Source organism: Lagopus leucura, unplaced genomic scaffold (assembly GCF_019238085.1).
Source record: "Lagopus leucura isolate 7727_CA_CO unplaced genomic scaffold, USGS_WTPT01 Super-Scaffold_73, whole genome shotgun sequence".
Lineage (NCBI taxonomy): Eukaryota > Metazoa > Chordata > Aves > Galliformes > Phasianidae > Lagopus > Lagopus leucura.
This window is the reverse complement of record NW_024962252.1, coordinates 97259930-97273682: the sequence shown is the minus strand read 5'-3', so window position 1 is coordinate 97273682 and position 13753 is coordinate 97259930. Positions and strand designations below refer to the sequence as shown.

Below are 13753 nucleotides of genomic sequence, written 5' to 3'. Positions count from 1 at the left end.
AATGAGGCTATTCACATTTAGTGCTTTTATAGCAAATGGAAGTTCTATATCCACCATCATCTTTATTTCAAAGGAAAAAAAAACAACCATGCAATTAGATCTAACGCTTTAAAATATACAAAGGTTATAAAATATCCAATGCAAAATGTTTAAAGTCTTTCTACCTTCAACATACGGTCCTTCTTTGGGATGTTCTCGGATTCGTAAATTATTCGTTTTTGATGACTTCCTCCTGAGCAGATCTCTCACACGTTCATTATAAATTTCCAAATAGCTGAAAGTAAAGGCCAGAAAAACCACTGACTGAATGAAGATTCAGTAAGAAAATGAAAGGCATGTTCAGACAGTTTGAAAGATGAAATGCCTGGGGAAGCAAAACCAAAGTCGGCTTAAGATAGTAATGACTGCTGTGTCCTTGAGGAAAAAAAACAAGAACTCAAAAGGGAGCAGACATTAGCAAGATCAAGAGCACCTAATGTCAGCCTTAAATAAATAGTAAAATAAGAGAGATGCCTTCCAATAGTAAAGGCATTTTCATCATCAGGTACATAAAGCAAAGTACAGAGTTGTTGGATCAAATTCAGAAGTATTGCACATTTTGACTGTGACTGCCAACAAAAATCAATTATAGGACGGAGGCTAAGCATGGAAAGTTATCTTAAAAACTGGCCTTTCTCAGAGATAAGTGAAACAGGGTTGCAGGAACTGAAACAAGTATGATAAAATAGCAAACTACTAGATGCCAAGACCTACCTGACTTCTGTTCGAAAGGACGCCTCATTCCGTTTTGTTTTTTCACTTATTTTGCTGAACAACCCTTCACAAATCCGAGGTATTAAGCCAGCATCACCCTGAAACAACAACACTTCTTACTCCCAAGGCTACATATGCATGTGAAATACATTTTGAAAAATAAAATCTTGAATCAATTGTTTCACACCCATAAACAGCAATGGGAGGAATCAAACCTTCTCCTGCCCCTCGTTTTACTCTATTCACCTTGCCACTTTAATCCTTATGTATGTAGGAACGTACATCCTAGCTCCAATTCTTTACTGTTGGGCTATGTGTCACCTCTCTCACTAAGTTTCAACGTTCCCAGCTACTTAAGGCAGAACTGCTCCCCAGAGCAACGTAAGAGCTGTCTAATTCCTCCATCTACCTCATTACACCATGGACTTGGCAGACATCTGCAGTGAACGTCTTTCCCAACCAAAGCCAAGGTCTCCCCAGCAGCAGAGGGGTGAATGAGAACCACACAGCTCTGATCCCAGCTGCCATGCTCCCATGGAGAGCTGGTTTTGGCAGGTACATCAGCACCCACCTATCTGCTGAGCTGCCCACCTCCCTGCCACAAAGGCAGAGGCTAACACTCCTCCAGAGCTGAAATGAGTGAACAAAGGCAGAGGACATGCATACAGATGAGCTTTGGGCTCAGAGCTGCTAAAGCAGAATAGCTTACAAAACAGTCTGTCAGCTACAATTTGCCTCCAGTCCAAAAAAGCACAGACTTGATGCAATGGACTAATTCTAATTCTATGTGCTGCCAAGGCAAGAAATGATGTTCATTAGAGTTAGTAGCCTTGTAATTAGAAAGAAGGCAAATCAGGACAAACTACAACAAACATCCAGCGTGAAAACAGCCCAGGCACTCCAGGCATCCAAGAAAATTTTCCTAGTGGGATTCTAGAGATATCTGACTGCAGAAAACACACCCACAGCAGACTCATCTGCACCAGGCTCTGGCAAGACAGACACTGCACAGGCAAAGATTTCTCTTCTGTTCTGCCCCCATTCCAAGGTCACTCCAGCCTGCTTCCACACTGCTCCCATCTTTTCTCATTCTTCAGCTTCTCTGTTCTGTCAGCGTTCTCCCAGATGCCATCACAGGGCTCCTCACCTTATTTCCTTGGTGCAGACAGTATTCCTACCTGGTTCTTCACCCACTCTCAATCCTGTTATTTCAGATCACTGCACACCCACATGCTCTCCCCCCCACTTTCCCTTCTTCCTAGCTTCCTACTCCAAGATTTTAATGACAACCAGTTTGTCCTTCCTTAGCTGGGCTTCATTCTTCCAAATAATTATCTACTCTCTCCGTCAAGCATATCTAGATCTTCCTCTGACTGCACCTTGGTTTCCAACAACCAAATCAGAATAAAACAGCCTTCAGATAAAGGGAGAAACTTACAAGTGAATAATGCTTATTTTGAGGGTTGCCTTTGGTAACACAGGAGCATCTTTTCCCATTATTTTCCAGAGCCCAGTGTTAGAATTTCCCACCACTTTTTTTTTTTTTTTTTTTTTTTTAAAAAAACAGAGGAAATTAAAAGAACTTTCTTTCATCTCATGCTTGGAAACAACTGAATAGTTTTAATTACAGTTTAAGGAGAAAAAAAAAAAACATGAAAGATCCATCATAAGGCTTTAGGCAAGCCATTAGTTACTGACACAATTCAGTAGTTGCAAGGAGAGTCTCAAAATAGAAAATACTACTCTAATTGAATAACGTCAACTCTGGCAGGATAGCGATGAGAAAGTAAGAGCACACACTCCCCAGTACACTTTGTCACTAAAACGTATATCTTACAGAACATAGAAACTTTATTAGAAACTAAAATTAAACATTTCCTCTCTTTTCATCCCTTACTGCTCCAAAGTAGGATCAAGTATACCTTATCATCTCTATCTTATTTTTTTTTTGGGGGGGGGGAGGGTTATAGAATTTCTCATCATTAAAGTTGATAGAACCAAAATAAACAGTCCACTGCAGAACTTAATTTTCTCATTAAAAGCTTGTTTTCCTTCTGTGTTATCTAACCAGAAACCTCTTTACTGTAATTTAAACATTCTGTTGCTTGTCCATCTACCTAACAGGGGAAAAAATATTAAAAAATAAATGATTCCCTTCCTTTCTGTAGAAGCCTTTCACATCTTGGAAGACTTTTGTTGCTCCACAGTCTTCCTTTCTCAGCATATGCAGGTCAGACTTTCCTGATAGAACATATTTTTATAGACCTCCAACCACTTCAGTATCCCTGCTCAAGACTGCTCCACGGACTTCTTGAAATAGCTGAGGCACACACTGTTAAGGAAGCAGCCTTCCAAAGCCAAGAACAGCATACATTTAAAGGAAAAGGAGACTAGAATTCATATTTGTTAAGGAGAAGTGGGAAAAAGAAAATTTATTTCCAATTCAAGTTTTCTTACAGCACCGCAGCGTCTCTGACAGGGCCATCAATTTTCAAGCATTTAACTTGGCGGCTGAGTGTATTTTATACACACACTGTACAAAACCAGATTAAAGTATTTATGTATCATGGCAAGAAGATTAGACCTTTATTATCGAATAGTGTCAAACAAACTTCAGCACCTATTCATTTGCAACATGTCTTGATGATTATGGTCATTACATATAGTCAGGCAGTCTCATAAAAACGTCACATATAAATTTCCAAAATAGAAATCCACATCTAGGTCATCAGATCTTTTCTGGTTACAAAAGCCTATTTTGCTTACCATAGTGAAGCCACTTATTCTTTGACAACTGAAAGAAAAAGATTTAAAGCTAATTTACTCTCCTAAACTCAAGGAGGTGCAAGGTGGCATTTCCAAAGAGTGAGCTAATGAAGGACAAGTGGCAATATTCCCCTTTTCAATTCTGCTGGGAGCAAAAGTATTTTTTCCCAAGGATTAAAGGGGAATTAAACTTGTAAAGGCTGCCTTGCAAACAGGGTATGTCAGCTCCTTGTACTGCTCCACTCCCAACAGCTTTGCCAAGGCTTTCTGTCCTTGTCCTTGAGCCATTTTGGAGGTAGCTGCAAGAAACTACTCTTGCTCCTCACTCACAGATTGCCACGTGCATTTCCTATCACACCTGCCCCCTTTTTCAGGGTCTTTGCTGCAGTGCTAAGAAAGCTGCAATCCTTAAACTCAAAGTCAGCATTATCTACCTACTGAAACTTACATTTAGCTACTCTTACCCCAGTTCCTACTCCACACTTGATAGCCTTTTCTGAGCAGGAGTTTCAATCTTCTAACCCTTCAAAAGTAGGCTAATAATGAAACTTCTTCAAAAGAAAATTGATCATTTATGTACTTAAAATGCACCTTCTTTTTTTGCTTCAAGTCTAACATGGAAAATCAGTGGTAACACTTGAAACATTTGGTTCTGTTACACAGTGAAAATGATTGCTTTTTGTTCAGTGTAACAGAGCATCCCTTAAAGACACTTCTTGCAGGGGTAAATATTTACCTGGAGATGATATAAGAGCTTCTAAAACCTCTTACTACTACTACAAGTTGTGATGCAAGGGAAAGTTTGTTAGTATTATCAAACACATGCATATCTTCAATGCACTGCTACAGAGCAAAAATGCACATTTGCAAAGTGCTACATACCGCATTTCCCATCATGGTGTAGGACTTCCCAGATCCAGTCTGTCCATATGCAAAAACACAGGCATTATAACCTTCAAAAGCAGATTTAAGCACATCTGTACCAAGATTTTTGAAAACCTAAAAACAAAGAATTTTTTTTGTTGTCAGTCCAGCACAGCAAATATTCAACAATCACAGTAATCACAATCACAGCTACCATGTAATAAGCCGTTGGCATCAACCAACAATATTTACTCCGTGACAGAAAAGAAGTACTTCTAATCAAACTGCTACATGTTACTGTTGTGTTTAGTTTACAGCCACACAGCACTGTATTTCCTACTTCTTTTTCCTCTCAGAGATCTATGCGACTTGCAGAAGTACAAAAAGCTAAACACTCTTCTTTCTGCAGTTCTCTTTGTTTTCAGCTCATCTCAGATGTCTTTCACTTTTCCTTACTGTTAATATCTATTTATTTTTTGCATCTCTGCCAACTCTCTGTGCTCTGCAAATATTGCCTTGGTCTCAAAAAGAGGTGTTTATCAATCCTGTTAGCACTTCTCCACGGTGGGTTTTCTGGCACAATTTAACCAAGTCTATAAAGAAAATGGCCCTGTTATTCTCGAAGTAGCTTTTAAGAATTATTACTTCCTAAGCAAACAGGGCCACGTTTTCTACAATGTTAAGTGATCCTCTTTTCTCTGCTAGCCCCTTCCCTTTTAATACAAACATTTGCCTCAGAAACTGGATGTGGCTCTGGGCAGCCTGGTCTGGTGGTTGGCAGCCCTGCACATAGCAGGGGGTTAAAAATAGATGATCATTGTGGTCCTTTCCAACCCAGGCCGTTCTATGGATTCTATGGTTCTATCACATCACATAATATAGGTGGCCCATTCTCACCTGCTAATTCAGCTCTCACCAAGTGCCTTCAACACCTTTTTCTGTAGCACTGCCTTCAGCTTTCTCCCCCCAGGTACCTGACTACTCATTGACATCACCCTTCACTTCCACCCATACCCTCACTGGCCCAAGTAACACATGGTGCAATTTTTCTCTCAATGAAAACATTTATACAGGTCTCCCAACCCATAAACGAACTTCAGAAAAATCTCACAGATGTTTCCTATGATTTGGCTGTCACTCCTCCATACACGTGGTTTGAACTAATCAAAGTGTACAAGTCACTATTAACACTGAATGGCACATGCACATACCTTCACTGTAATCACGCCACTCCTCATGGAGGAGCACTGAGTAATTCCTTAATCATTGATGCTGAGTTGCAAGCCAGCCCATGTAATACTTAACTTGATCTTCCCTTGAGCAAAGAAGCTACAATGTTGTAATCAGTAATACTTGTCTAATAGGAAGAGTACAAGGATCAGCCAAAGCACAATTTCCCTTTCTCTTGCCATCTGAGAAGCAGCAGCTCAGTACAGTTCTCTCTCCTGTGTACTTGCTACATTGATTTTTCCCTTTCATCCCTTTCTCTATAGCCATTTTTTTCCTCACCAGCTGGATTAAGCCTTTACGCATTACTGTTTTGACTACAGCTCTGCTGAAATTCCCACCTGCATTTACATCCTGCAGCCATTTCAGGACTAAGCCATAAGCCCTCCAGGGTGCATAGGCTACCATTAACCGTCTTCCTGTGGTCACAAAAGCATAAGATCATTATTCCCACAGAACAGTTCTCCCTATGCATCTTTTACTCACAGCAAAGATTCAAAAGTCTCTTTCTTTCCCCCTTCATGAAGTTTGTGGGCTTTCCTCAACACCAGGCTTCATAAAGAAGTATTGCACTATTCTTATCCATGCCTACCCAGAAAATTAGCACTTGTAAGAAAAAGCTTCCCTTCTGTTTTCTCACCATGCTGAAAGTACAATCATAGAACCACCGTCCATCTACCACCAATGTTCCCCACTAAACCATGTCCCTTAGTGCAACATCTACGCATCTCAACTGCTGGTGACTCCACCATGTCACTGGGCAGCCCATTCCAGCACCTGACCATTCTTTCTGAGAAGAATTTATTCCTAACATCTGACCTGAATCTCCCCTGGTCCAGCTTGAGGCCATAACTTGAGTTCTTTCTTCTTTCTTGTCATTCTAGATGGGATTAAATGGGAGCCACGTGTCTGCTCAGCTTTATGTATTTTCCCTGTTAAGAATCTGTGTATACCTTGCTCAACAATCTGGAGCAGTACATTGGCAGCTAGTTACAGGCAGCATGATCTGAACACAGACTTAACGCACAGGTTAGAAGGAAATACACTGTTAGGATTTAATTTCTTCAGGACAAATGACTGCAATAGTGTTTTGTCACAAAAGGTCAGTAAGCTCATCAAAGTGCTATTTGTTCCTCCCATGTGAATATGTGAATACAAACTAAGTGGCTGGATGGCAGATTGCCACTCCTACTCTAATTTTTTAATATGAAAGCATACTTTACATCTACGAGGCATATTAATGGAGCATGTCATATTAGACAGAATTTCTGTATTATTTCTCTGCCGTTCAAATGGAAAGACCCAACAGTCACAAACAAAGCACACTACCAACAGTCAAGATCAATTTTATTCCAGGCAAAACGAACGTGAACGAAAGCGCCCTTCTTCTACGCCACTGGTGCAGTAAACTGGAAACTCTGCAGCAACTCGGTAAGAGCTTAACTACAGAGCCTTCCAATTAAATGTGGAATGAATTACACCACCAAAACAATAGCTTGTGCAGCTTCTGTTTTAAAAAAAACGCACTTCCATTGTTCAAACATTCCTTTTGTTTTCACACATTATAATTACCGTGCTTGATATAGGATGACAACTTCTTTGAGACTGAGTAACAGAAGTTATCCTTGCCAATAAGGACCAAGGAAGCAGAGCCTGGCATCACGGGACACACTGTAACAGCAGAATACTGGACATCTAGGCTGTGTTTAGGATTTATTTTAGCATCCTACTACTATGCACCATAAAGCTCACAGACTTCAAAATAAAATTTTAAGTTGCTCAAGGCTGCTGCAATGATCCCTACATAGGTAGATTTTTCCTTAAGTTACTAAATTTCCCACTACAAACTTGAGTTCCAGTCATTGCATACAAACGTGTTTCTCAAATGTCCAGCAGCACTAAAGCAATTAAGATACCTTTACATCAATCTCAAGTAAATTCTTCTTGATGTTTCAGAGAATATAGCAAAAACTGTGTTACTTAATAAAGTTTTTAAAAGTGTTCAAATGTCCAGATCATGCACCACTGGGTTTGTAACTTTATGAAATAAAGAGGATTATGGAAATATGATCATCTCCTGCTTATGCTGATGCTTGAAGAGAAATGTCAAGTATAAATTCCTAATCAAGCACTTTAGTCACTGTTCTTTTAAATATTTTAAATTGGCTCAACTTTTTGTTTCCTCTTCTTAGTTCTATTCTGAGGCTTTTTAGGATTAGCCACACCAATATCCCTGAATGTGGGAATTACAGAATAGATAAGAAACAAATGTAGTCATCTGACTTACAGCATATCCAGCAGCAAGCCCTTACATCACCTGATGGGGAAAGACTGAGATTTTCAGCTCACATTTCCACATTCCACAAATCAAAAGAGAAGATAATAATAACCAAAAACTTGAAATTTACTCAATAGATATATTTTGGAATGTGAAATAGTAAAGATGTCCACTTGAAATGCTAGGTCAGGGTGGGCCAACCTGTTCTAACCTGTGCATATCATTCAAAGTTGGATTTTCTATTCTGTATGAGCAGAAAGAAAGGCTTTTTTGTCCTTTCCTAAGCCGAATACTCAAGGGATGAGAAGGAAGAAACTATGACAAGAAGGTCCTTGAGTGTGTACCAAATATTTTTGTGGAAAAAAAAAAAAGAGCATTTCAACTAGCGAAGAATGTTTCTGTCCAACTGAATTACAGATATATGCTTGCTGCTCTACAGTCATTTTTTTCAAAAAGCTTTTCCAAAACAAACCTAATACCTCCTTTCACAAAGCAGCTCAGAGAAGCTGTCTAGCTTGACCTTACAAGACAAACCAGACAAGAGAAGGCATTTAGCCTGCTGTATTAGAAAACACAGCATTTAACCATGTTAAATAAGTTGGAAAAGGAAAAGGACAAGGACAAGGAAAGAGAAAACATTCAAACTCGCAGGCATTTAGGGAATTTCTAAATTATGAGGGAAGCACTTCCAGTGGAAAGAAGTTTCAATAATGGTTTTACAACAGAGACAGAGTGGGGTGGGGGAGGGAAGAAGAAACCAACTTCTTTTTAACTAGAAATCTTACCGTTTCTTGACAAACAAAGCTGGGACTTTTACTGTCTGCAGAGAAATAGGAAAAATCATAGGTAAAGGTCTTAGTTCTTTCTCTTCCTGTATCGCCAGTACCGCCCTCTGGTATCTGTAAAAGAAAAGAAAATGAACTGGTACAATACATGCTGATGACATCATTAAAAACATTTTTTAACAACTGATCTGAATGCAAACGCAACTTGAGGCTACACAACAAGACATCTGCGATGAAGGCTAGCCTATTATTCTAACAGTGAAAGAACGTGCACGGCTCAGAAGTAAGGATTGTCACATTACATGACAGCATAGCAGGAATCCTTTGGATTTTAGCTTACTGCTCACAACAGTATATTCCTGTCACAATTCTTATGCTTAGCCAGATTATACTGAGGGATCTTCCTACACTTCTAATTAATAGGAGCCAGAAACCTTTGCACCGTGATCAGCATTTCAGTACAGAGCCCTCATTAAAACAGCACTACATACCTGTTGCTTATGCTATCATTTTCTCAAGACATGACAGTTAGTGAAGCACTTCAGCAATAATCACTGCCACCCAAATCCATCCGTCTGAACAAACTGCACCGAAATTCCTTTTTGCATATTTGTCATTGGAAACTATCTTGCAAAAATCTATTTGGTTTGCGTGATTTCTCTTGGCAAGAGAAATGTTAAAATATAAAATCAAAATATTATAGCAAGCGATGGGTACTTTGTGTTTAGTTACATGGGAATTCCAGGAGACTGCTTCTACAGATAAATTGAAGGTTTAATAGCTACTGGGCATGTAATTCTCTTCTACTTTAGGTTTTCATCTTTCAGCTAAGTAACACTCATGGCAATAAACCTAAGAGATACAGCCTGCAGACTGGCTATCAAAAAGCTGCAGTACGTTGTCATACATTGACCCCTAAGGATTACTTCAAAATTCAAAATCTAAGGGCTGTTCTCCATAATGTAGTAAGCACCACTGTTTCATGCAGTCATCTTTTGGCAGTTATTCAGTTAATATTGTCTTCTTTAAATTGTTTACTCACCTTCAAGTTTGTGATTGTCGTTTTATTTTTCTCCATTGAAATAATAAACTTAGCATTGAGATCTTTCTCCCTGAAAATAGAAGTGAAGCTTGAGTACATTAAAGAAAACATATCATGATCATCCACAGTCACATTTTCATTCAATAAGTTACTTGCCACAGTCAATTAATCAAGTGAATTCATTTTTAATTGCTGTGAGAAATGTTTGTTTATTGCTGTGGGATATATTTGAAGTACTTGGGCTTGCCTCCAAATCCAGATCCCTTCATCTAGAAGCAGAGAGGCAGCTTGGGGAAAACTGCTTCAGAAGTTTGACTCTGCAAGTCAGCTAAGTGGTGGGATCTTCATTTGAAGATCCAAAGCCCAGTGAAGTCAATTAAGTGGCTCTGAAGAGTTTCAAAACAGAACACTGTACGATGAACCTTAGCTGTAACCACCCCCATATTAGTAGATATCCCATCCATATGGCCTAGGTAACAGGGACTCGGTCTTACACCCACAACACACTCATGGTTTAAGCTCACTTAGCAGTGGGGTACCCAAGGTGTTTTGGGAATGTGATGCTTGGCAGCACAAGTGAGAGACTCTGCTACCAAGTTGTTGCTGCATGAGATTGCTGCCTCTGAGAACACAATGATCCCAGAGAGAAACACAGCCCACTTCCACAGCAGTGTTGTCATGCATGCACACGTGTGTCACAAGTGTTTGTTCTCAAAAGCATCATATGAAATGTTAGCTCAGCATCTAACACCTGCACATCTACATTTGCTTGCTAGAGATGGGACTTTCTCATACCTAATCAAAGTAGCAGCACAGGCTGCTCTTGAATGATAGCCCTGAGCATATTTCCTGCACACAAACACACACAAAAGGAGCAGGAACAAAAAGTGAAAGACCGCTATGTATCATGTCATGCACAACCTGGCTCTTCAAATGCTAACAGACACTCCTACTCCAGCATCACCTGACAAACCCATAGAGCTGACTGGTACAAAAGGAAGCAAAGGGCTTTAAAGCACTAACGTGAGCTTTACCATACTGCACGGTACCTCAGAAACTAATGGATACACACCTACACCAAATGAAATGGAAATCATAAAATCATAGAATCACAGAATGGTCAGGGTTGCAAAGGAGCACAATGCTCATCCAGTTCAATCCCCTGCCTTGTGCAGGGTCACCAACCAGCAGACCAGGCTGCCCAGAGCCACATCCAGCCTGGCCTTGAATGCCTGCAGGGATGGGGCATCCACAGCCTCCTTGGGCAGCCTGTTCCAGTGCCTCACCACCCTCTGGGTGAAAAACTTCCTCCTCATGTCTAACCTAAACCTTCTCTGTCTCAGTTTGAAACCATTCCCCCTTGTCCTATCACTGTCCACCCTCATAAACAGCCGTTCCCCCTCCTGTTTGCGCTCCTTCAAATACTGGAAGGCCATACTGAAGTCTCCCCAGAGCCTTCTCTTCTCCAAGCTGAACAAGCCCAGTTCCCTCAACCTTTCCTCGCAGGAGAGGTGCTCCAGCCCTCTGATCACCTTAATGGCCCTCTGCACCTGATACAAGAGCTCTGTGCCCTGGACACAGCACTGCAGATGGGGCCTCACAAGAGCCAAGTAGTGGGGGACAGTCACCTCCCTGAGCTGAAGCTTTTTGCTGTGACATTTTCCTTGCCACCAGACCACCCGATTCTCCTGCATCCACCAGCTGACTGCAGTCACCCTGTACCCACAAACATCTGTACCCACAGTCTTCCAGCAGAAATTCTTAAGAAGAGCAAAAGCCATTTTTTAAAGCTACATTCATGAATAAATATTAAGTGAATAAAAGTGCTTACTTAAATATCAACACATTAAGTTATTTTCTAAGCTAATAAAATATATAATTGTAATAATTGCAGCTATAATTACACAAGTGAATTTAGATCTACCACAGAAAAACATCAGAGGCATGCCTTTAGTGATGCCTTAGTCATTTCCATGTCAACCTCAGTATCTTTTACTAAGTCTATAGTTAAGAGAATCAGATACCACCATAGGTAATAGGGAAAGGAGCTTCCAATGGTATTTTTAATAGGAAATAGCCTTCTTCATTATGGCAGCAATGCAGCCTGTGCATAGATACTACTCACCCCACTCACTGAACAGCCTCTTCTTGTCACTAATTGCCTACAGAAGGTGTAATGAGCAACTTAGCCCAATTAAATGGCCCAGCTTATGAAAATGCTTCAAATAACTTTGTAAGCACGTTCCTGTAGGAAGTTTGGAAGAACTCCACGCGGGAGGAAGTTTGTGCCTAAAACACTGCTTCCTATCCGAGCTCCTTCATGCTTTAGACAAGAGGAAACATTAAATGGGGTTTCTGCTTTCTGTCCTGGACCCAGCCAGCTCTCTACAGTACAAAATCCAATGCTACTCAATAGTGAAAAAGTGGTACCAAGTGTTTAAAGGCTAAAACCCCCCCATGGACAGCCCGACCTTCTGAGAAGCCTCGAATCATCAACACTGATAATACCACTAAATGTTTTTAAAAACTAAGGGTTCCAAAGCAAAGAAAAAAGCATGTCAGAAAGGACCAGACAACAAAAAGAATTTAAAAAGGAAAAACAACATGTTAGGATTTTCATTTTTGTAGGGGAAGGTGGAAAGCAGGAACAATATGAAGCAGCAATACTCTGATCAGAATCAATGGGGCAACCTGAAAGACGAAGGAAGAACTGACACAAGAAAGCATTAAAGTCAGATACTAAAGCTTCACATTCATATCAGATGGATGAGTACAGTTTATTGTACACATAAAGAGCTTGAGAGGATCCCATAAAAAAAACAATTGCTTGCACAAAGGCAGTCACTTCCAGGCAATCATTCTATGCAGTTCACAAGATAACTCTACTCTCTTCAGAAAGTTGTGACTGTTAATTCTACCACCATTAAAGGTTTGCACAGCAAGCAGCTGTATTTCAGTTCTAGAAACCCACCCAAGAGCATCCAGGGCTGGAGGACCCCAACTGCAGCTCAGCTTGGAGATGCCAGCCACAGAGCAAGAACACAGCCCCAAAAAGTGCATCCTCTCCTTTACCAGGCCACAACAAGGGGCCAGCTGCCAAAATCAGTTCACAATTAATACTTCGACAGTTTAAGAGAATTTGATTCCCCTGAAGCCTGACCTGCTTCAGGGTAGCCTGCAGGCTTTCTTTGCTGTTGTTTCATGCACCACGTGGACTGCCAGAATCACAAGGGAATGAAATTTATAACCCATGATCCCTTGGCTCTCAACCAAACCGCAATGTGATCCAGCAGGCAAGCTCCTTGGCATAAATACCAGGAAATTCATCAGCCCAGCGTTACATGAACACTCTGCTACTGCTAAATACCAGTACCAAGATATGCTTAAAAGAACTAGCATACTTCTCTTATAACAGGATACTCTGACAAACAGTTCATTTGTGTTAAAGAGAAGTTACTAAACGTAGTCCAAGAGGATGCAAATGAGTAAGAACTGCCTCAGCTCAAGGTGATTCTGCAGCAGTTTCATGGAAGAATCACAGAATATCCCAAGTCAGAAGGAACCCACAAAGATCTTAGAGTCCAACTCCTGGCCACAAACAGAATCACCACAAAATATGTCTGAGAGAGATGACCAATTACTTCTTGAAGAGAAAACATAACGTAGGTATCTCCAAGTCAACTTTCTCTCTCCTTCCCTTATATTCCCCACCTACTGTCAGAGCAAAGACATGAGAAGTTTTGCACCTCCATGTGTACCTAATCCAAGTAAAATGTGGGCAGTATCTCCACATTTCAAGGCAACCTCCTTGCTTTACATCATTTATCTTGTCCTCCACAAGGCTTCCTGAAGATCCTCCCATGGAAAGAAAGGAGTGGAATGTGGAAAAGCACTGTTATCTTGTATATAAAAGAATGGAAGTATTACAAAGAAGCAAGACGTGTTTGGTCTTCTTCCAAGTTCATCTCTAAGGTTCTCCAGTTGAAGTTTTTATTAGTCTGGTCTGCACTATTCAGACATCAGAGCATTTATTACAGC

General features: G+C 40.4%; 1 protein-coding gene across 7 annotated transcripts in view; it reads right to left on the bottom strand.

Moving 5' to 3' along the window:
• KIF16B (kinesin family member 16B) overlaps positions 1 to 13753 on the bottom strand; it is a 134020-nt gene that overhangs the window by 111387 nt on the left and 8880 nt on the right. For all 7 annotated transcript variants that reach the window (XM_042894440.1, XM_042894453.1, XM_042894460.1 and 4 more), the window contains exons 2-6: positions 9716 to 9785; positions 8674 to 8787; positions 4402 to 4518; positions 754 to 851; positions 165 to 274 (exon numbers count right to left, since the gene is read on the bottom strand). In XM_042894440.1, coding sequence (XP_042750374.1) covers positions 165 to 274; positions 754 to 851; positions 4402 to 4518; positions 8674 to 8787; positions 9716 to 9785 — 509 coding nt within the window. The remainder of the gene's footprint in view (positions 1 to 164; positions 275 to 753; positions 852 to 4401; positions 4519 to 8673; positions 8788 to 9715; positions 9786 to 13753) is intronic.